We start from the raw sequence: 20,582 nt of genomic DNA, 5'->3' as shown, positions 1-20,582 counted from the left end.
ATCCGCTTTTGGCGGACCGGACCTTCTCAATCACCGTACTCATAAGAAGCGCCTCGAAGCGCTTCCAGCAAGTTGTCCGATGCCTCTGGATGGACAAAGTTCATCGGCACAGCGGCTCGCTCCCGTTAGAGAGAAGCTTCCTTCCTGTATCCGGAACCACTGGGGGTTCCGGAGCAGTATCCGGCTGGGGGCCAAGCTTGCTGTGGCCCCCGTTATCAGAGTCCATGGGGGTCTTCCCCCCATGTGCCCAGCGACTGGGATATCACCTGGGGACGTCTCCAGAACTGTCTCCCCCTGGTCCGACATCCTCTGAGATAACACCTCGGTGTCGTCCGCGGGCCTGGGGGAGGAGGCTGTCGGGAGTGAATCGCTGTTCATCACCGACATGTCTAGAGACCCATCCGAAGAGGATGCATCGATGTGGGATTTGGCTGGACTGCATGTACATGTTTGGCATGATAAGAAGCAATAAATCAAAGCGTACTGGAAGTATTATAGTGTCCGAATACTTACGACTTAGCCAGGGGCTTGTCCCTGGGTAACCACTCCTCGCTGCTATAGGTGGTTGCGGTGGAGTTGTCCGAAAGGAAGGTCTTTCCCTTCTTGGATGCTTCGGCCTCCCCCTGAGGGGCGGCCTTTCTCTTCTCCCCCTCCCCCGGTTGGGGGAGGGATTTCCTCTTCCTCCTCCTCGTCTTTGTTGGAGGAGTGCGCCTCGGTGTCTTTGGACGATGAGTCCGATACAACCTTGCGCCGGAGACCTTTCCTGGTCCCCGCGGCCTTCTTCTTGGCCTTCTTCTCCGGCACCTCATAGGGCGCCGGAAACATCATCTTCGTTAAGAGAGGCGATGCTGGATCTTCGGGTAGTGGAGCCAGACAGTCAATCCACTCCGCTATCGCTACCCAGTCCTGTTAAATTGGCATGGAGGCTTAGATTCCTCCCGCGAACATGCTGGGGAAAGGCACATCTTGCAAAATATAAAAACTTACCGGATTGGCGGGGCGCTTTGCGCTGAGTCCGCGATCTTCGGCTATGGGCGGTGGTACCTCGGTGGCCTTGAACAACACTTTCCACACGTCTTCGTGCGTCGTGTCGAAGAGCTCTCGCAGCGTCTGGTGTTCGGCCGGGTCGAACTCCCACATATTATAAGCCCGTCTCTGACACAGAAGGATCCGGCGGATGAGCATGACCTGGACCACATTGACAAGCCTAATTTTCTTGCCTGTCATATTTTTTACGCAGGTCTGAAGTCCGGTCAGCTCCACCGATGAACCCCAAGCTAAGCCCTTCTCTTTCCAGGAGGTGAGGCGCATGGGGATGCCGGATCAAAATTCGGGGGTCGCTGCCCAGTTGGTGTCGCGTGGCTCGGTGATGTAGAACCACCCCGATTGCCACCCCTTCACGGTCTCCACAAAGGAGCCTTCAGGCCAGGTGACATTGGGCATCTTGCCCACCATGGCGCCTCTGCACTCTGCTTGCTGGCCAACCACCACCTTTGGCTTCACGTTGAAGGTTTTCAGCCATAGGCCGAAGTGGGGCGTAATGCGGAGGAAGGCCTCGCACACGATGATAAACGCCGAGATGTTGAGGATAAAATTGGGGGCCAGATCATGGAAGTCCAGCCCGTAGTAGAACATAAGTCCGCGGACGAATGGATGGAGGGGGAATCCCAGTCCGCAGACGAAGTGAGAGAGGAACACTACCCTCTCCTGGGGTTTCGGGGTAGGGATGATTTGTCCTTCAGACAGAAGCTGGTGCGTGATGTTTGCGGACAGGTATCCGGCCTCCCGAAGCTTCATGATGTCCTCCTCCATAACGGAGGAGGCCATCCACTTGCCTCCCGCTCCGGACATGCTTGGAATGGCTTTACGGAGAAGGTGAGAACTTGGGCGCTGGAGCTCGAGCGAGGGAGAATGGATGAGCAGAGGAAGAAGAAGGCATGGGTGAAAAAGGGGAATCCTTATCTCTTTATAAAGGCGGTAGAAACCATGCGTCTCCCCACTTGCCCTGTAAACTCGCTTATTCCCCAAGCGCCGTGTTGATGGCGCGGTTGGGTTACCCACACCCGTATTGATGAGAATCCCGTGATAAGGGGACACGATCTCTGCTTCGACAAGACGTGCCAATGAAACCGCCTCGCAAGATGTGCAGTAGCAGGTTGAGAAAAACGGTTCGAATAATGACCGGGCCATGGCGTGATGTCACGCTATGAAAAGTTGTCAGCAGATTAGATTTGTGGAATATTGTGCTCTCTATGATGGTATGTGGAATTTTTTTGTAGAGCTGGACACGATTTATGTGTTCAAAATCTACCTTGAAGTATTCGGAGAAGGAACCCGCCTTGCAATGCCGAAGACAATCTGCACGCCGGACTCATCATCATTGAAGCCTGGTTCAGGGGCTATTGAGGGAGTCCTGGATTAGGGGGTCCTCGGACAGCCCGACTACGTACTTGTGCCGGACTATTGGACTATGAAGATACACGATTGAAGACTTCGTCCCGTGTCCGGGTGGCACTCTCCTTTGCGTGGAAGGCAAGCTTGGCAATTCGGATCTGTAGATTTCCTTCTCTGTAACCGACTCTGTGTAACCCTAGCCCCTCCGGTTTCTATATAAACTGGAGGGTTCAGTCCGTAGGACGACAACAATCATAATCATAGGCTAGCTTCTAGGGTTTAGCCTCTACGACCTCGTGGTAGATCAACTCTTGTAATACTCATATCATCAAGATCAATCAAGCAGGAAGTAGGGTATTACCTCCATCGAGAGGGCCCGAACCTGGGTAAACATTGTGTCCCCCGCCTCCTGTTATCATTAGCCTTAGACGCACAGTTTGGGACCCCCTACCCAAGATCCGCCGGTTTTGACACCGACAACGCTGCCAGAGAAGGAAGAGGACGCGGAACGTGTGGCCCGGCAGGCCATGGCCTACTGCATCCAAGACAGTGAGCTATACCGAAGAGGCCAAATGACGTTTCCCTATGTTGCATCTCCAAGGAACAGGGGAAGGAATTGCTGGCTGACATACACGGTGGAGATTGCGGACACCACTCATCATCATGGACCCTCGTCAGCAAGGCATTTTGCAGCAGGTTCTACTGGCCTACGGCACTCAACGACGCAATCGAGCTAGTGAAGTCCTGCGAAGCCTGCCAATTCCATGCCAAGTAGATCCATCATCCAGCTCAGGGCCTACAGACCATCCCGCTCTCGTGGCCATTCGCGGTCTGGGGGCTGGTATCTTGGGCCCGTTTCCTCGAGCGCCTGGGGGCTACCGCTACCTCTACGTCGCCATCGACAAGTTCACCAAGTGGGCGGAGGTGGAAGCCGTCCACACCATCCCAGCTGGTTCTACAGTCAAGTTCATCAAGGGCCTCGTGAGCCGGTTTGGGGGTCCCTAACCGCATCATCACCAACAACGGTTCGCAGTTCACCGGCAATCTCTTCAAAACATATTGTGCTAACCTTGGAACGCAGATATGCTACGCTTTGGTGGCGCACCCCCGGAGTAACGGCCAGGCCGAATGTGCCAACGCAGAGGTCCCGAGGGGCCTCAAAACTAGGACCTTCAAGAAGAAGCTGGAGGCCTGTGGCAGGGGCTGGTACGACAAGCTCCAGTCCGTGCTGCGGTTCATCCGCACTACCGCAACCAAGCCAACTAGCGAGACCCCGTTCATCCTCGTCTACGGAGCGGAGGCGGTCCTCCCTCACGAGGTCAGGCGTCACTCCGCGCGGGTCCCAGCATTTGATGAAGCGCAATAGGACGCCATGCGGGGGATGGACCTCGTACTGGGCGAGGAGCACCGTCGTGAAGCCACATTGCGAGCAACAAGATACCAGCAGGCGCTGCAGCAGTATCATTGTTGCAACATCTGCCCCAGGACTCTCGAGGTAGGTGACCTCGTACTCAGGCGGGTGCTCTCCAGGGAAGGGCTGCATTAGCTCTCGCCCATGTGGGAGGGCCCGTTCAAGGTTGTCCATGTTTCCAGGCCTGGTGTCGCGCGCCTAGAGACTCAGGAGGGGGTACCCATCCCAAGCGCCTGGAACATCCAGCACCTCCGGAAGTTTTACCCCTGAAGAAAGGCCAAGTGCCTATAAAGAAGGCCCGGTGCCTGTGAAGCTCTCCGCCCGAAGAAAGGCCCGGTGCCTGTGAAGAAGGCCCAGTACCTGTGAAGCTCGCCGCCCGTAACACTCTCACGTAATAATGAGTTGGGGATGTACACGCCCCGGAGTCTCCGGAGTGCCGTCCTCGGGCCTCGGGGGCTCCCGCCCACGCCCAGTGGCAGCACTTAGCTCCGCGCTGGTGAGAAGACGTCGAAGACTAGACTAGGTGCCGGACAAGGATTTTCATTTGCTTTCCGCAGTTGGCTTGTTCTCCCTTGTTTGAACCTTTATTAGAAGTTGCTTCTAGTGCTATTTGCCGTCTTCTGCCCCTGTTCTCTGTTTTCGGCTCTTGTCTGACTCGCTCTCTCTCTCACAAACCTCGCGAGGGGGCTGCGAGGGCGCCCTCGTCAGTCCTTCCTCTCCTGATTTTCACGAGGCTCCCTCGTACGAGTTCATAGCGGGAGCACCCCTCCCGGTCCATGCCCCTCGGACATCGCGACACAAAGCACCGGGCCATAGCCGGCAACCCTCGTGTCCAAGGTTCGGAAATGATTCTCCCAACAGATTTTTGCAGCTCTTAAGGCGCCCGGCGAGGCCTCAAGCAGGCACCTCGCGAGGCGGAAACTAGTGCAAAAGTCCCGAGCTAAGTTGTTCCTACGTGCAAGCACGTAACAACGACACCATAACACAGCATAGGAACAATAAATGTAGTACAATAATTAGGGGATCATAGTCTGTTGCACGCCCCCATGGGGTTCCATACTTCTCTCTCTCGATGCAAGAAAAGGAGGAAAACAAAATAAAAATAGCGCGCGCCTTGCGACAGCTCGTGAGGAGGGATCTGCGTCGTCCTCCCGAGTTCAATCAGACTCCACCTCGTGCTTCACCGGGGCACGGCGACGGGACGACCCGCTACCGCCCTTGAAGCGGGCGCGGCGGCGTGGTGGCTGATCGCGGCCACCGCTGGAGGAGTTGTCGCCGGAGGAGGAGCCGCTGAAGCTCGACGAGCTGCGGTCGCCGCCGGGAGCGGGTTCGCCTTCGCCCTCGTCATGGCCGTCGCCAAGGCCGAGCACCTCATCGCCATCATCATCTTCAGGGCATCACCCAACACGGCGGCGATCTTCTCCTAACACCTTCACGTAGAGGGTCGCTTCACCGTTGTACTTGAAGTGGAGGGTGCACCGCCTGCCCAGGCCACGCGCGTGGGCAAACGTCTGTCAGCCTTGGGCCAGGACCACATTTTCGGCGACGGAGATCTCCATCGTGACCTAGGAGGCCCTGCTGCAGCAGCCGTCCGCCTGCAACCAGAGCCCGCCGGGGCTAGCGGCCGGTAGTTCACCGACGAAGGAGCGGGGGAGCTGGAGCCAGTTGCCAGCCGGGTTGTCCGACCACACAACAAACTCCGGCAGCACCTCTGCTGAATGGAAGCACAGTCGGGGAGGCCCGCAGCCACGGCACGCCTTCCTCCACCAACTAGGCTGCCTCGACATGGGAGGCCAGCACCGCGTGAAGGGCCACCGCCGCGACCACGAGAAGCCGCGGTGGGGATCGCGGGATGCTTGCGAGGACGACTGTGGACGCGCTTGGGCGGAGAAGAGCCTGGCCCTTCCTGGCTAGCCTTCCCCTTCTCCGCGGCCAAGAATCTCTTCGCGGGCTCCATGGGACGCTGCAAGCAACATGAGCGAGGAGGGAGAAGAAGCAGGCGGAGCAAGAGGAGATGGGCAACGGGGGCTTTCGCCCCTCCCCATTTATAGTCCAAGGGAGGCCAACCGTTGACCTCCACGATCACAGGTAATGATGACTCTTTTTGCATACATCAGGGACTCGTCAAATCGGGCAGTTGCTGAGGCAGCATGGGGAAGCAGAGACGCCCACGTCCCGTCAATCGCCATGCGACGACCAAGGCCGCAGGCTGTTGGGGCCCGCGGCGCTCCGCACTTGCCCTTTTGGCTTCGCTGCTAAGCCAAGTCCGAGCACGCCTTGGGCCCGGGGGCTACTGTCAGCGTTCTCAGAACGGGGGTCCCCAGACTTGCCTGCCTACGGCCTACAACATGGCTCAACCAGTGGCCCAGTATGGCCCGTCTCCATCAACCAAAGCTTAAGACCCTCACGAGAGGCCAAGCCTCGCAGGGCGGACGGCGCAAGGCCTCCTCAGGGGCGGCCTCACCAGGCAGGCTCGCGAGGAGGCGAAGAGATCAAGGCGAGGGGTACCTCGCGAGGTGCTCATGACGCAAGCCATGACGATGAAGACCAGGCGGGCGCCAGCCTGCGCATTGTCCTCGTTTCCTCTTTGATGCAAAGGGGGCAAGCGCAGCCGCAGAGTACCGAGGCATCAGGCAAAGGTTTACTTATCGGTGCAACAAGACCAAGGACGGCAGGACGGCAGGATGGAGGTCACCATGGAGCCCAAGACGGCGTCATCACCATTGCCTTTGGCAGGCGAAGACCACCTTTAGTCAGGATAGCTTGTACTAGCTGTCCCCTTTCAAAATGGTCGTTGTTGGATCCCTTCCCGCTCAATATTTGGGAAGAGGACCAGGGCCTCTATAAATAGGGCTAGCCACCATAGTAGAAGGCATCTGATCTAGAACCAACGGAGACGGATTGATTCCTCCTTAAACACACCACCACAAGAACACCTCTCCTCGCGAGGCTGTTCTTCCTCTGTACTATTCATCATCAGCCCAAGAGGCAATCCACCACACACACACTGGACTAGGGTATTACACCACAACGGTGGCCCGAATCAGTATAAACCTTGTGTCTCTTGTGTTGTTCATCGATCTAGCTTAGAGATCGCGGCGAGGTTGTGGGCGTGTTTCGGTAGGAAGAGATCTTTGTGCGCACCCCAGAGTTTGAACCTTAAGGGTTTTGCCGGAACCCGATATCCGACATCCCTGAAAATGGAATAAAGGTCTCCCGCCTAGCCCCCATCCTAGTGATGCGTCTAGCATCATCGGTGGGCGTGTGTAGGTGTGTCTCTGATGGATCTATCTTTGGTGGATTTGCTCAGATCTGTTCGTCGTTCGTTTTCATTCATGTGTCTTCATATTGGATCCTTTTGATATACCGTCTTCATCTGCGACGGTTGCTGTTCTGGTGCGTTGGTCCTGTGGGGCCTTAGCACGACGACTTCCCGATTGTCTACTAAACAAGGTTTGCCCGACTTCAGCGAGGGAGGGGTGATGACAGCGGCGCACCTTCGGCTCGCTTCAGTGCTTGTAGTCGTTGCTAGGTGGTCTACGGATCTTGATGTAATTTCTATTGTTTCTAGTGTTCGTTGTACTACCATGATTAAAGATGAATAGATTGGAAGTTTTTACGGCAAAAAAATATACCATTTATTGTTTAGCTTTAAAACTGTGCGATTTCAGTTCGGGAAACTGAAACTTTTAGCAATGATAAAAAGCTTGCAAGAATCACCACACAATTAATAATACTTCCCATGGGTTCGATAGCGAAGGGAACCTCTGAGGGAAAAAGCATGTACTATCTCCTTCCGAAACCAGATCAAAAGTAATCAACGGGTCCGACAATGGAGCTTAGGTCTCGACTTGAGAGCGGTGGAATGCGAGCAGAAGGGCTATCTCCTCCTCATCTCAATAGGCAGTGAGCTCACATTATATGTCTTCGTCGAATCTGGGCCCAACGGACTCCTATCCGGTGCTTGACATGGCGGAGATGATCTAAAAAGGGGAGGGGTGGAGTGGATAGAGTGAAGTGTCTAGGGTTTGGTCCGAGGTGGGGTTTTATGTGGTCGGGATGGGCTAGACTGTGCCGGTACAACATGGCAAACGCGTCTGAGTGGACCCAAATACGTCACACATTTGTGCTGGAAATGATGGTGTCGAACATCCCGTACATATGAGCCGGAAATGGATCCGGCTGGATGGCATTTTCTATTTGGACCCAGTTCGGATTGTTCACCCAAGAAAATGGGGAAGAGGGTCCATTGGAGATTCTCTTAGGTGGCACCAAACTCTCATTTCTTCCAAATCATCAAGGGAAATATACCCTTATCTTCCAAGAGTATCTCCAACAAATCCCCTTTCACCTATAAAGAATGGTAGAGGGAGTTGAGCAAAAAAAGCTCTGGCAAATCCAATAAATGTGATTTTTAGTGGATCCCATATAATCTTGCCCAACTTCCCCTCTATGTAGGGGGAATGACCTTTCCGTATAACTAACACAACCACTATGTCGCCACCCATCGCTGCCCGCCCGCCTGATGTCATTTACCACCACCAACCATCGATGTCGTCGTCGACCACCGCCATTCTTCGCCACCGTTGCTCGTGCACTGCAGCCATCGTACCACTGCCAGAGTCCGTGTGCCACCGCTTGAGAGAGAGAGAGAGGGAGTGGGAGAGAGCGAGAGAGAGATAGAAAATATAGGTCATAGGGGATGATAAAGCACCTCATCTACATCTTATCTAAATTATATGAACATCCCGTATAATCATTTTGAGGGGAGTTTTTATGGGGATTTGTTGGAGATGATCTAGCCCACGCTCTTTGTTCTCTCATCCGTTCTTCCACCTCCTAAGAGCATATCCAACAACAAGTAAGTTTGATTTGCAACAAAATTAGTTTGAGAAAAAGTTAAAAAACTAAAAAGTGTTTTTTAGGCACCAGAAAATGTTCATCTCCAACCGTTGTTCCAACATAGGGTACCACTGGTCCAACAACTGCCCAAAAATAAGGCACCCAACCACATATTTCTTCTTCACAATTGCATCCCATTGTTAGAGTCTGGACAAAATGGAGCCTCCCCGTGCGTTTGGATTTTCGACCGTCCGATCGAGCTTCCTGACGCGTCCTGGCCGTCGGATCGCGAGATGGAGCGATCTGGGCCGTCCGATCGCGAGATGGAGCATTCTGGCTGTCGGATCGAGCCCTATGCTCAGGTTCGTGCCACCGCCTGTAAATCTCGTGCCCCACGGAGGGCATTGTCGACTTTTCACACGTCGGCGTATAAAAGGAACTCGCCCTCCGTTGCGCCCCTCCGCTTCACTCCAGCCGCCGCCGCCCCCCCTAGCCTCGTCCCCCTCGCGCCTCCACCCCCTAGCCTCGCCTTCTCCTCCCGTCCTCTCCTCCGCCGCTCGGTCGCCGTGCCCGTGCTGCTCAACCCCCGCTGCCCCATCGGCTGCTCCGCCGCCGTTCATGGCATCCGGGAGGCACGCGGCCGCGCCCCCTCCCGTCATGCCGTCAAGGGTATGAGGCAGGGGTGGCGGCGCGAGGTTTGCCCTCCGCCACCTCACGGCCTCTCGCACCGCCACCTTCTCTCCCGGGCCTCCTCCCCAGCGCTCGAGGCGCAGCAGCGTGGACGCCGCCACGTTCTTGATCCAGTCGGATCTGGCGCAGGTCGCCGTCATCCGGCGCCGCACGGCATGATTCCAGATCGGGCGAGGTCGCCGCCAGGAGAGCAGGAGCGGCTGCTGCAGCGAGTGCAGCGGAGGAGCCCATCCTGGTCAAGCCCCACCCCGGCGGCTGCGTGTAGAGGAGGAGAGGTCGAGGATGGCCCCAGTTCGTGGAGGTGAGTTCGTTCTTTCTGACCTGGTCTCATCCACTAATTCATGGCTTCCTTTTTTTGTTTTTATATGCTGCAGATAGGGTTAGCAAGGAGGAGGTTGTCCCTGCGAAGAGGCAGCGTGAGGCTGCACCGGCGCCTACCCATCTATGCATGTACAGAGAATGGATGATGTCAAGTGGGTAAGGACGCCGTCAGTACGTGATAAGATTAGGTGCTGGACTTCTGGGTACCACGTCCACCCCATGCCCAAATCACACAGGTAAGCTTATACTCCATATATGATTTTTTCTTCTCAGCTGTACCCGAATAAAAGAACCATGCCCAGAACGTGTCTGCCTTCACCAAGATTAGTATTTTCTACAGGTCTTGCATCGTCTCCTACTGACCACACATGCCCCAGTGATACTAATAATACCAGAACTCACCAAGATTAGTATTTTCTAAAACTTTGCTTCTAGGGTCCAGTAGGTGTTCTGTTTGCTGTTTACTAATGCTCTGATCTATTTATTGTTGCATGTGCAAATAGTGATCCTTGTTGCTCACTGATACATGCAGGTTTATTAACCTTTTCCTTTTCTTCCTATAAATTTTCTTTGATTCAGTTATTTGACTAAATAGTATTATATGCCCAGGGTCAATTAGTACCTAAAATGCTACCTTTAGTTTCTGCAATTGTTATTATGTTTCATTGATTCAGTCCTGTAGTTCAGTAGTTCCAGTGGATTTTGCTAAATGGTTTTGTATCTATAATTAGTAAAAAAATGGCTTTGGTTGGTTTCTGCAATAATTTCCCTCAAGCTTTCTACAGTCGGATATTTATTAGTTATTACACATATAGAGCTCTTTAATTTCTTTGTTTATAATATCACATTCCCTCATTAGTTTTCTGTTATGTGGAGGATATTTTTCTTTTGCTGTGACATGTGCTTTGTTATGTGCAGGTTGCAGTCACAAGGATGATCTGGCCGACCATGTCAGCAAAGCCAACGCAACAGAGTTGAAGGAAATATTACGGTAAGAGGAAAAAATAAATGCTACAATCCCTCTTTCTGTTTTATCGTTCGGTTGTACCGTAATTCCATGTTTTCTGCAATACCGCTTCTCGGTCATTCCTGTCTCACTTGCTGGTCTTGTTAAAGTGTTTGACATTCCTCATTGTTCTTTGGTCTTCTTGAATGTTGCAGACATGAACATGGTGTGATGACCCGTGTGCAACCTCAACAAGTGTGAAGGTGCTGCTAAGTTAGAGGATTGATTAGAAAGTAATTTGTTTTCACTGTGTGCAATGGAAAATGTTTACTCATTAAAATAGATAAGAAATTAATTTTAGTTTGGGTGGATTGATTAGTTATAAAATGTTGATGGTCCTTTGCTTGGATCTCTAGGTTGAGTCGTTGCTTTTCTACTTCAAACTGATGGATTTATCTTCAGCCAAAAAAAAGCAGGCTTGGTTAGCTTCAAGAAGAAAATATTTCAAAACCGTGTACCTATTGAAATGGCATGGAAGACAGAGATGGTAGCAGCCTGCATCCTCAAGTAATGCTTGCTAAAGGGGTGTGATATTTCATTTCCTCAAACTCAGATCCCCTCATCTTATTTCCTATGTTATTTTCAGATTGGAGTTGCCTCTTGGGGAGTATCAGGTTGCTGAAATGATGACCAGGGTGGATGCCCATAGTTACAGGTTTTGATTCTTTATGTTTCTTTTTTGAATTTATTTTTCTATTGCTACAGTGTGATCATAACCAGATTATGTAATAACCAAAAATTCCCATGAATTTACTTCAATCCAAAGAGGGGCCTTAATTTCGTAGTAGGATTATAAACCGACAATAGTTACGGATCAAATAAAGGTGTTGCTTGAAAGAGAATTGCATGAGATGTTCCTGTTCTTGGCTCTAATCCAGTGGTATGGCTGTGATCAACAGTAATCTTTTTGATTATTAGACTGGCAATATGCATGAGATATATATAGTTTAGTTAACTTCTTATTTTCCACACTGCAGAAATATCTACCTGGGAGGAGGCGCCGAAATTGTAAGTGCATGCTTACAGAGTTCTATCATGCACAATCATGTATGCACACCGATCTATCCAAAAGATTAGCTCGCGACCCTCTCCGCCCGCACCGCCGGCTCCCCGGGAGGCCGCATCCGGCCTGCCACAAGTACACCTATGTCGCCGCCTCCCCGGGGGCCACAATTGGAAGTGGGATGACCAAGGAGAAGGCACGCGGCGGGGGCCAGGCGATCAAGTGGGAGGCGGAGCTCGCCTCCCCCAATGGCGACGACTTCAACCTCAAGTGGAAGTGGGAGGCCAAGTCCAAGCCTGGTGCTGCCGGCAAGGCCAAAACCAAGTGGGGCACCCAGGAAGCCAACAAAGATGACAAGAAGAAGCCGACGGTGAAGTGCGTCCAGAGCAAGGAGATCCCCGCTGGCTGCGACATCCAGATCGAGGTACTCAGCAGAACATATGAGATTTTTGTGGGGGTCTGACCCCGATCTGAATGAAATGTAGGATTTTCTGTACTCCAGTAGCATACTCCAGTACTGATTGCAGTAGCTTACTCCAGTAGCTTAAATGGAACTTCACTGTTACTCCAGTAGCTTAAATGGAACTTCACTATTTTGGGTTTTCCAGTAGCTTAATGATCTCTGCATCACCGTAAAAGTGCAGATACAAAGCCATATGATTTAATTATTATACTGAACTTTTCCTGAGTAAGCTAGATGATTTGCTACTGCTATCTTGTTAGGTGAGTAAGCACTAAATGTTTCATTAGTATGGAAACAAGTGTTGTAGTGGTCAATATCCTCATGTTAGTTCATCCCCTCTTTTAGTTTTCCTAACCTTCTAAACTTCAATTTTGTTGGTTCTTCTTATGGATATTCACCCCTTTAAAGCCCTATGAATGGAACCGCTTCGAAATAGGAATTTGAAATGGTCTAGACTGGTTCAGTGTTCTGTCTAATTAGAAATAACTCCCCCTTTCGATTTCATCAATTTTTTTGTACAACTTAGGCCCTTGTTGTTTTATGGCAAGGTTGTTTTAACAAGTTGATCTATATATAATTCAGTCGGTACTGTTGGAACAACATGATATCGTCCAAAAGAAAAATCATAATGTAGCACAACCAACCATTGCCATATCAGATTACCATCAGAGCTCACAAAAAGGTCTTCAGAGTGTTGCAGGATGTTCTATAATCTATTAACGTAAACTGCTTTTGGTTTTATTTCCCAGCTGCAGCCACTGATTTGAATCCCCTCTCTTCCCGTGCAGTTTGTTCTGTAGACACACAACAACTGCAACATCCATGAACTCCAGTGGAATCCTCAACCAAGGTTCGCCAGTACCTGAGTCGTTTGCCTTGTCTCAAAAGAGGTTATATAAGCTACATATTTGTGTGTGCATTTTCACTTCTCCTTTACCAGCCACAACTTTGCTTTATAGTGCGCAACTATCTGACGAGGGTTAAGTAACTGAGAAACTAAGCTTTGGGAGATCCAAAATCGTTTTAGATGGTACATCATGAGAATGAAATTCATGTTTTCCACCTTGAGGTTGTTACACGCGTACTGATTTTTCTCTTTGTTGAGAAAATAAATTGTTTTGTCTTCCTATGCATAAAAAAATAGTGAATCTGATGCTCCATCAAGGTGGGCTGAAAGGATTGAAATTACTCAACTTATTTTTTTGTTATATCTGATTATAGATATTTTATATAGTATCATATACTGTTAATAAACAATTTTGCTTTTTGCTTGACATTGATGTGGTGGTGATTTGCTTTATAGGTTAAATTATCTTACCGCCATAATGGTTTACCGAATAAAGATTTGTTTTGTCATGTTTTTATACCATGTCTTCAGGATTTTTCAGTTCTCTTGCCATACATAACATGTCACAGTCCTTCAGGTTTTTGGGCTGTTCTTCTGCCATTCCATCTATATGTGTGTGTGTGTGTGTGTGTGTTCATGTGACATTTTTTGTGACATGCTCAAAGTGATGTAATTAACCAGACCATTACTGTTATTAGTGCTTAGTTCCTCCTATATCTTTCTTTGAGAAATTCTAATGATGTGGTCTATATTTCCTTCAATCTGTGGAATATATATTGTGTAACCAGTAGCGGACTGGGTGGGTGCTGCCATCGTGCTTTGCTATTCATGTAACAGCCAGAATCGAATGTTAACCGTGTTCTACCCAAGTTGGATATAATGTCATTGCATTGTAAATAAGTTATTATGTGTTGCAATTTTTTATTACTTTTGGTATTGTATGGTCGTTGGGTTGGATATGACCGCACCCGACAGGGGTGCGGGGTGCGGCTAGCCGCACTTTCCATCTAGTGCGTATTGAAACAAAACATTAACTATTGATAGAATTTAAACTTCGCAAGATCACCACACACATAATCAACAGCATATCAAATTGAACTTCAAATCCCCATATCAAATCCAAATGAAAACCACAAGCATAGTGCATCACCAACACATTTTTTTTGCATTGGGCATAAAAAGTACATAAAACATAACTTCTCAACTTTCATCTCCTTCATTGTCACTTGTGTTCCCGTTGTCTCCATGGCTTGGAACATTGGTCTCATCGCCACCATTGGTTTCACTGTCTTCATTGTCATCCATGTCTCCCCCCATCCCACCACGCATGCCACCACCATGCCTCCTCCCATGGCACCCACAAGACCATCCATGCCACCTCCCATGGCACCCATCAATCCACCCATGAATCCTTCCATGGCGCCATGAATCCTTTCGTGCTTTCTCCCATACTGCCATTGGTTGCTAGCTTCCAACGGCCGCATCAATGCCAATTTTTTCCATGCCACACATAGCAATTAGTTTCACCCTCTTGGTAGTTTGGCGATCTTTCCTTAGGAGTTGCATGAACAAAAGCCTCCTTATCCATGTCAATATTGGTCTCCTCCCATTGTGTGTCATATTCTTGAGAGGGGGTACCTTGAGAAATAAAAGCTTGAGATGCAACATTCATGTTTTGCAAAAAAGTTTTATCGTTGATACTAAATGCCTCAAAATTGAATAACATAGGCACACATCACCTACAATTGCATTGAACAAGATGACTTTGTGACAAAGCTAGAAAAAACAAAGATATTTTTTATACATTTGCGTCATTTTTGTCGAACGCGTGTGGACGTTGGCGGCCATGATGACGTGTGACGCTGGTTCCTCTTCCATTGTCGGTGGCGGGGGAGGGGGAGCGCACCACCGCAGCAGCCGGAGCGCTCATGGCTGCACAGTTCGTCTTTTCAACTGCGGCGAGGTAGCCAACGATGGATCCCGCGGTGTCCACTTTACGTCGGCGCCACCGGGTAGCTTCAGCTAGGCCTTCTGAGCGACGGTGTGGTTTGGCCCATCCCCTCCGACTATGGCGATGACATGTGGTAGCACAAAAACGGCATGGTGGACAAAGGGCTTGGAGGCGGCCACCAGTACAGCAGGAACCACCAGAGGAGGTGCTGCAGTGTGGCGGCAGCGGGACGATGACGACGGTCGCGTCAGAGGTATCGTCCATGACGGTTCAGTGGCTGGCTGCGGTCAAGCGCGGGAACGTTTAGAATGGCGGTTGGGCAATCACATGCTGCCCGAAAAACGGATATTTGCAGCCAATTGGTTGTAATTTAGGGCTGCCCAAATTTGTTTAGCAAAATTTAGAGGTAAATACACCAGTGGTGCTTGAACTTGCCATGGATGTGCACCTTAGTGCCTGAACTTGCAAAATACATTGAACTGGTTCAATAACTTGGCATGGACGTGCATATACGGTTCAAATGGCGTTTGTATACGTCCGCGAAGCTGAGGAGGCGCGCCAGCATGCCATGGGGCCCGCTGTCATTGACAAGGGTGTGTGGCCTATTTTTTGTGGGGAAACCTCGGGAATTATTTTCTTACAATAAGGCCATCATGGCGAAACTGACAAATTATAAAATAAAAACTGGGAGTATAACTATAAGATACAAATTAAAACTGATGTGCTGGATCGAACCAACGACGTACCAGTCAAGTGCATGCGGCTAACCACTCGACAACTTCACATTTGCTGATATTTAATGATTCATAACCTTTATAAACATTTGGCTGAACAAAATAAATAGAAATAATCCAGCAAAAACAGCATCGGATCTGTGACCCGAACATCAGAACAAAGCTTGTAGACCAAGCACGGATGCCACTCCGACCAATGAGTTGTCATGTATCAAAAGTATAAGTACTGACACCTCCTTTTGTAACACCCCCCTTCTCCTCTCGCGCGACCGCGTCGTCCCCGCGGGCGACCGGCCGCGCTCCGGCGCCCCCCTCCTCTAGAGCCCCCCCTTCCCTCCCTCCCTCCCCGCCGCCGTCGCCGGCACCCGCGACCAGGCCTGGCCCCTGGGTTGCTGGCGGCGGCGGCCTCCTGCCCTTCCCCTCTCGGTGCTCCCCGGCGCGGGGCGGTGTGCGCCGGGGGGTGCTCTTCGGCGGCGGCGGTCCGACGTGGCGGCGGAGATCCTGGCGTGGCGTGGGTGGACGACTGGGCGACGGCGTCGCCGTTGGCGGCGGGGCGACGCGGCAGCGCGGCCTGAACCAGCCCGCTCGGCCCAGATTTGGGCCCTTCGGGCCCCATCTGGGTTTGGGCGGGCCGGCGGCGGGACGGGCCGGCGGCGTGGCCTCCAGGAGGCGGGAGAGCGGCGTTGACGACTGGGAGCGGGCGGCGCAGGTGCCGGCTTGCTGCAACATGGCCGGCGGGGCTTTGCGGGTCCGTTGTGGACCTGGCCGGGCCAGGGGTGGCCCGGTGTGCCCTGCTGCCACGTCCGGTCGGCGACCACGACGTCGCCGGGGGCTCGGGCCTCCCGCACGTCGGCGGGGGAGGTGGTTCCCTCCCGCTTGGCTTCGGTGTGGTTCCTCCCGTCGCTTGGCGCTTCTTTCCGGCCTCCTTGGCCTCGTGGTGGTGTTCGCAGCGGGGCGGCGTGGATGTGTCCAAGACCGTGGTGGCGCGTGCTTGCGGGTGGCTTGATGGTTGGATGGCCCCGGTTCGAGTGGGTAGCGGTGCTTGGGGATGTGGGAGAAATCTTTGCCGGTTCTTCCGGCTCCGAAGCGGTGACACCTGAGGGTGCCATCATTCCTTCTTGAAGGGCGTCGGCGCTACCCATCACCTGCTCCCCTCCGTATGCCGGGGGAAACCCTAGGACTCGTCCGGGCAGCAGCGTCGTTGGCGTCGCATTTCTTCTTGGAGGTGCTGCTTGGTATGCGGCGGGCCGGTGCCATGGCGTGTGGTGGGACGAAGGTGGAGGGCGCAGCGGTGGCGGATTATTTGTGCTTGCCGAGCTGCCGTTGTTGGCTTTTATTTCTTCTTTTTCCCTTTTGGGCTTGTTGTGCCGTTCGCCCCGACAGTTACCCTGTGATCGTGTGCCTGGTGCTTTATAATATAAAGCGGGGGGAAACCCTTTTTCGGTAAAAGTATAAGTACTCTTTATGACTGTATAACAAACATAATTTCAAAATAATGCAATAATCTTCGTGTCATTTTAAAAATAATTCACATGTTATTTTAAAACATATTCACTAAATTGAAAATATTTATGAATGAGTAAAATGTTTATATGATTCAGGTATTATTCATGTGAGGATCCGCAGTCTAATGGCAAACTAGGCTTGTATTTTTTCTAAAAAAACACAAACTTATATACTATATAAACTTTTTAAAACAACACAATTTTTTGTTAAAGCATGAACACATTGATATACTACATAAATAGTTTACTAAAAATGCTAAAATTTAAAATTATATGCAAATTTATTTAAATATATGAACGTTTCAAAATTACTTTAATATTTTTTAAATAAAAGCATCTTTTCAAATTATAAATTTTATTCTAATTCATAATTTTATTATGTGTATTTCTATTGAATTTCAGCATATGTATTTCATGAAATTATATGAACTTTTTAACATAATTTGTTTTACATATATGTATATTGTTTGTAACGTGATAATAATTAACGTATTTTTTAAATGAAATGAAAAAGAACAAACCCGTTGAAACTTGATCCACACTGTGGTCCATTTTAGTCACACGGGCTCGTTATATTATAAACCTAAATTTATCATTTCACCATTCAACGTCGTCGGTTATAGTGGTACGTGCGGCCGCTATATAGCCACTGGTTGCAGGTTCAAAGCAATGGCACTATATTGCTGGAATAATATCTTTAATTTACATTGTTCAGCTTTATGTTTATAAAGTGTATGAATCCTTTCCCGACACTAAATTTGAACGGGTAGATTGGCTAGGCACGCACACCTGCGTATGTGGTTCAAACCCCGGACCAGTTTATTTTCTTTTTGAGGGCCTTTTTGTAGAAAAATTTTATTCTAGGGGGTTTTTGGCAAAAAAAAACAGGCCATACACCTTGTCCCTTATATCCTAGAGTGCCTCGTTGGCGTCATGGACGTATAAAAACAAGATTTGAACCGTATATGCACGTTCATGTCAAGTTACGGAACCAATTCAATGTATTTTGCAAGTTCAGGCATCAAAGTGCACATTCGAGACAAGTTCAAGCATCTGTGATGTATTTACCTCCAAAATTTATATAGCGCAGTTATTGGAGCACTGATTTTTGGTCTAAAATCCGTAAAGAACGGTTAATTACCTGCTGCCTGTTGGAGACGCTCTGAACTGTCCCATGTAGGTGCGCCGCTCCCCGTCACTCCCCGCCGCTGCTGCTTGCGCTCGACCTCCGCCTGCTCCACAGCATATAGTCCCCGCTCGGCCCCCTCTTCTCCTGAGGGTGCCATCATTCCTTCTTGAAGGGCGTCGGCGCTACCCATCACCTGCTCCCCTCCGTATGCCGGGGGAAACCCTCGGACTCGTCCGGGCAGCAGCGTCGTTGGCGTCGCATTTCTTCTTGGAGGTGCTGCTTGGTATGCGGCGGGCCGGTGCCATGGCGTGTGGTGGGACGAAGGTGGAGGGCGCAGCGGTGGCGGATTATTTGTGCTTGCCGAGCTGCCGTTGTTGGCTTTTATTTCTTCTTTTTCCCTTTTGGGCTTGTTGTGCCGTTCGCCCCGACAGTTACCCTGTGATCGTGTGCCTGGTGCTTTATAATATAAAGCGGGGGGAAACCCTTTTTCGGTAAAAGTATAAGTACTCTTTATGACTGTATAACAAACATAATTTCAAAATAATGCAATAATCTTCGTGTCATTTTAAAAATAATTCACATGTTATTTTAAAACATATTCACTAAATTGAAAATATTTATGAATGAGTAAAATGTTTATATGATTCAGGTATTATTCATGTGAGGATCCGCAGTCTAATGGCAAACTAGGCTTGTATTTTTTCTAAAAAAACACAAACTTATATACTATATAAACTTTTTAAAACAACACAATTTTTTGTTAAAGCATGAACACATTGATATACTACATAAATAGTTTACTAAAAATGCTAAAATTTAAAATTATATGCAAATTTATTTAAATATATGAACGTTTCAAAATTACTTTAATATTTTTTAAATAAAAGCATCTTTTCAAATTATAAATTTTATTCTAATTCATAATTTTATTATGTGTATTTCTATTGAATTTCAGCATATGTATTTCATGAAATTATATGAACTTTTTAACATAATTTGTTTTACATATATGTATATTGTTTGTAACGTGATAATAATTAACGTATTTTTTAAATGAAATGAAAAAGAACAAACCCGTTGAAACTTGATCCACACCGTGGTCCATTTTAGTCACACGGGCTCGTTATATTATAAACCTAAATTTATCATTTCACCATTCAACGTCGTCGGTTATAGTGGTACGTGCGGCCGCTATATAGCCACTGGTTGCAGGTTCAAAGCAATGGCACTATATTGCTGGAATAATATCTTTAATTTACATTGTTCAGCTTTATGTTTATAAAGTGTATGAATCCTTTCCCGACACTAAATTTGAACGGGTAGATTGGCTAGGCACGCACACCTGCGTATGTGGTTCAAACCCCGGACCAGTTTATTTTCTTTTTGAGGGCCTTTTTGTAGAAAAATTTTATTCTAGGGGGTTTTTGGCAAAAAAAAACAGGCCATACACCTTGTCCCTTATATCCTAGAGTGCCTCGTTGGCGTCATGGACGTATAAAAACAAGATTTGAACCGTATATGCACGTTCATGTCAAGTTACGGAACCAATTCAATGTATTTTGCAAGTTCAGGCATCAAAGTGCACATTCGAGACAAGTTCAAGCATCTGTGATGTATTTACCTCCAAAATTTATATAGCGCAGTTATTGGAGCACTGATTTTTGGTCTAAAATCCGTAAAGAACGGTTAATTACCTGCTGCCTGTTGGAGACGCTCTGAACTGTCCCATGTAGGTGCGCCGCTCCCCGTCACTCCCCGCCGCTGCTGCTTGCGCTCGACCTCCGCCTGCTCCACAGCATATAGTCCCCGCTCGGCCCCCTCTTCTCCTGAGGGTGCCATCATTCCTTCTTGAAGGGCGTCGGCGCTACCCATCACCTGCTCCCCTCCGTATGCCGGGGGAAACCCTCGGACTCGTCCGGGCAGCAGCGTCGTTGGCGTCGCATTTCTTCTTGGAGGTGCTGCTTGGTATGCGGCGGGCCGGTGCCATGGCGTGTGGTGGGACGAAGGTGGAGGGCGCAGCGGTGGCGGATTATTTGTGCTTGCCGAGCTGCCGTTGTTGGCTTTTATTTCTTCTTTTTCCCTTTTGGGCTTGTTGTGCCGTTCGCCCCGACAGTTACCCTGTGATCGTGTGCCTGGTGCTTTATAATATAAAGCGGGGGGAAACCCTTTTTCGGTAAAAGTATAAGTACTCTTTATGACTGTATAACAAACATAATTTCAAAATAATGCAATAATCTTCGTGTCATTTTAAAAATAATTCACATGTTATTTTAAAACATATTCACT

General features: G+C 49.5%; 2 protein-coding genes across 3 annotated transcripts; both read left to right on the top strand.

Moving 5' to 3' along the window:
- The first annotated feature begins 8,925 nt into the window (after positions 1-8,925).
- Positions 8,926-10,570, top strand: LOC123110663 (uncharacterized). Its single transcript, XM_044531245.1, has 3 exons — positions 8,926-9,612; positions 9,712-9,894; positions 9,999-10,570. The coding sequence occupies exons 1-2, from the start codon at positions 8,941-8,943 to the stop codon at positions 9,802-9,804; spliced, it is 765 nt and encodes a 254-aa protein (XP_044387180.1). The 5' UTR covers positions 8,926-8,940; the 3' UTR covers positions 9,805-9,894; positions 9,999-10,570.
- Positions 10,571-11,080: 510 nt separating this feature from the next.
- LOC123110664 (uncharacterized) lies at positions 11,081-13,764 on the top strand. Of its 2 annotated transcripts, XM_044531247.1 has the most exons (4): positions 11,081-11,171; positions 11,251-11,319; positions 11,642-12,091; positions 12,919-13,764. In XM_044531247.1, exons 3-4 carry the CDS (start codon positions 11,681-11,683, stop codon positions 12,928-12,930), a joined length of 423 nt encoding a protein of 140 aa, XP_044387182.1. In that variant the 5' UTR covers positions 11,081-11,171; positions 11,251-11,319; positions 11,642-11,680; the 3' UTR covers positions 12,931-13,764. The 2 variants fall into 2 exon arrangements, with proteins under 2 accessions (XP_044387182.1, XP_044387183.1); XM_044531248.1 differs by lacking the exons at positions 11,081-11,171; positions 11,251-11,319 and adding an exon at positions 11,334-11,544.
- Positions 13,765-20,582: the final 6,818 nt, after the last annotated feature.

Source organism: Triticum aestivum, chromosome 5B, assembly GCF_018294505.1.
Source record: "Triticum aestivum cultivar Chinese Spring chromosome 5B, IWGSC CS RefSeq v2.1, whole genome shotgun sequence".
NCBI lineage: Eukaryota > Viridiplantae > Streptophyta > Magnoliopsida > Poales > Poaceae > Triticum > Triticum aestivum.
Note: the sequence above shows the minus strand (reverse complement) of the source record. Positions and strands in the feature narration are given on the sequence as shown.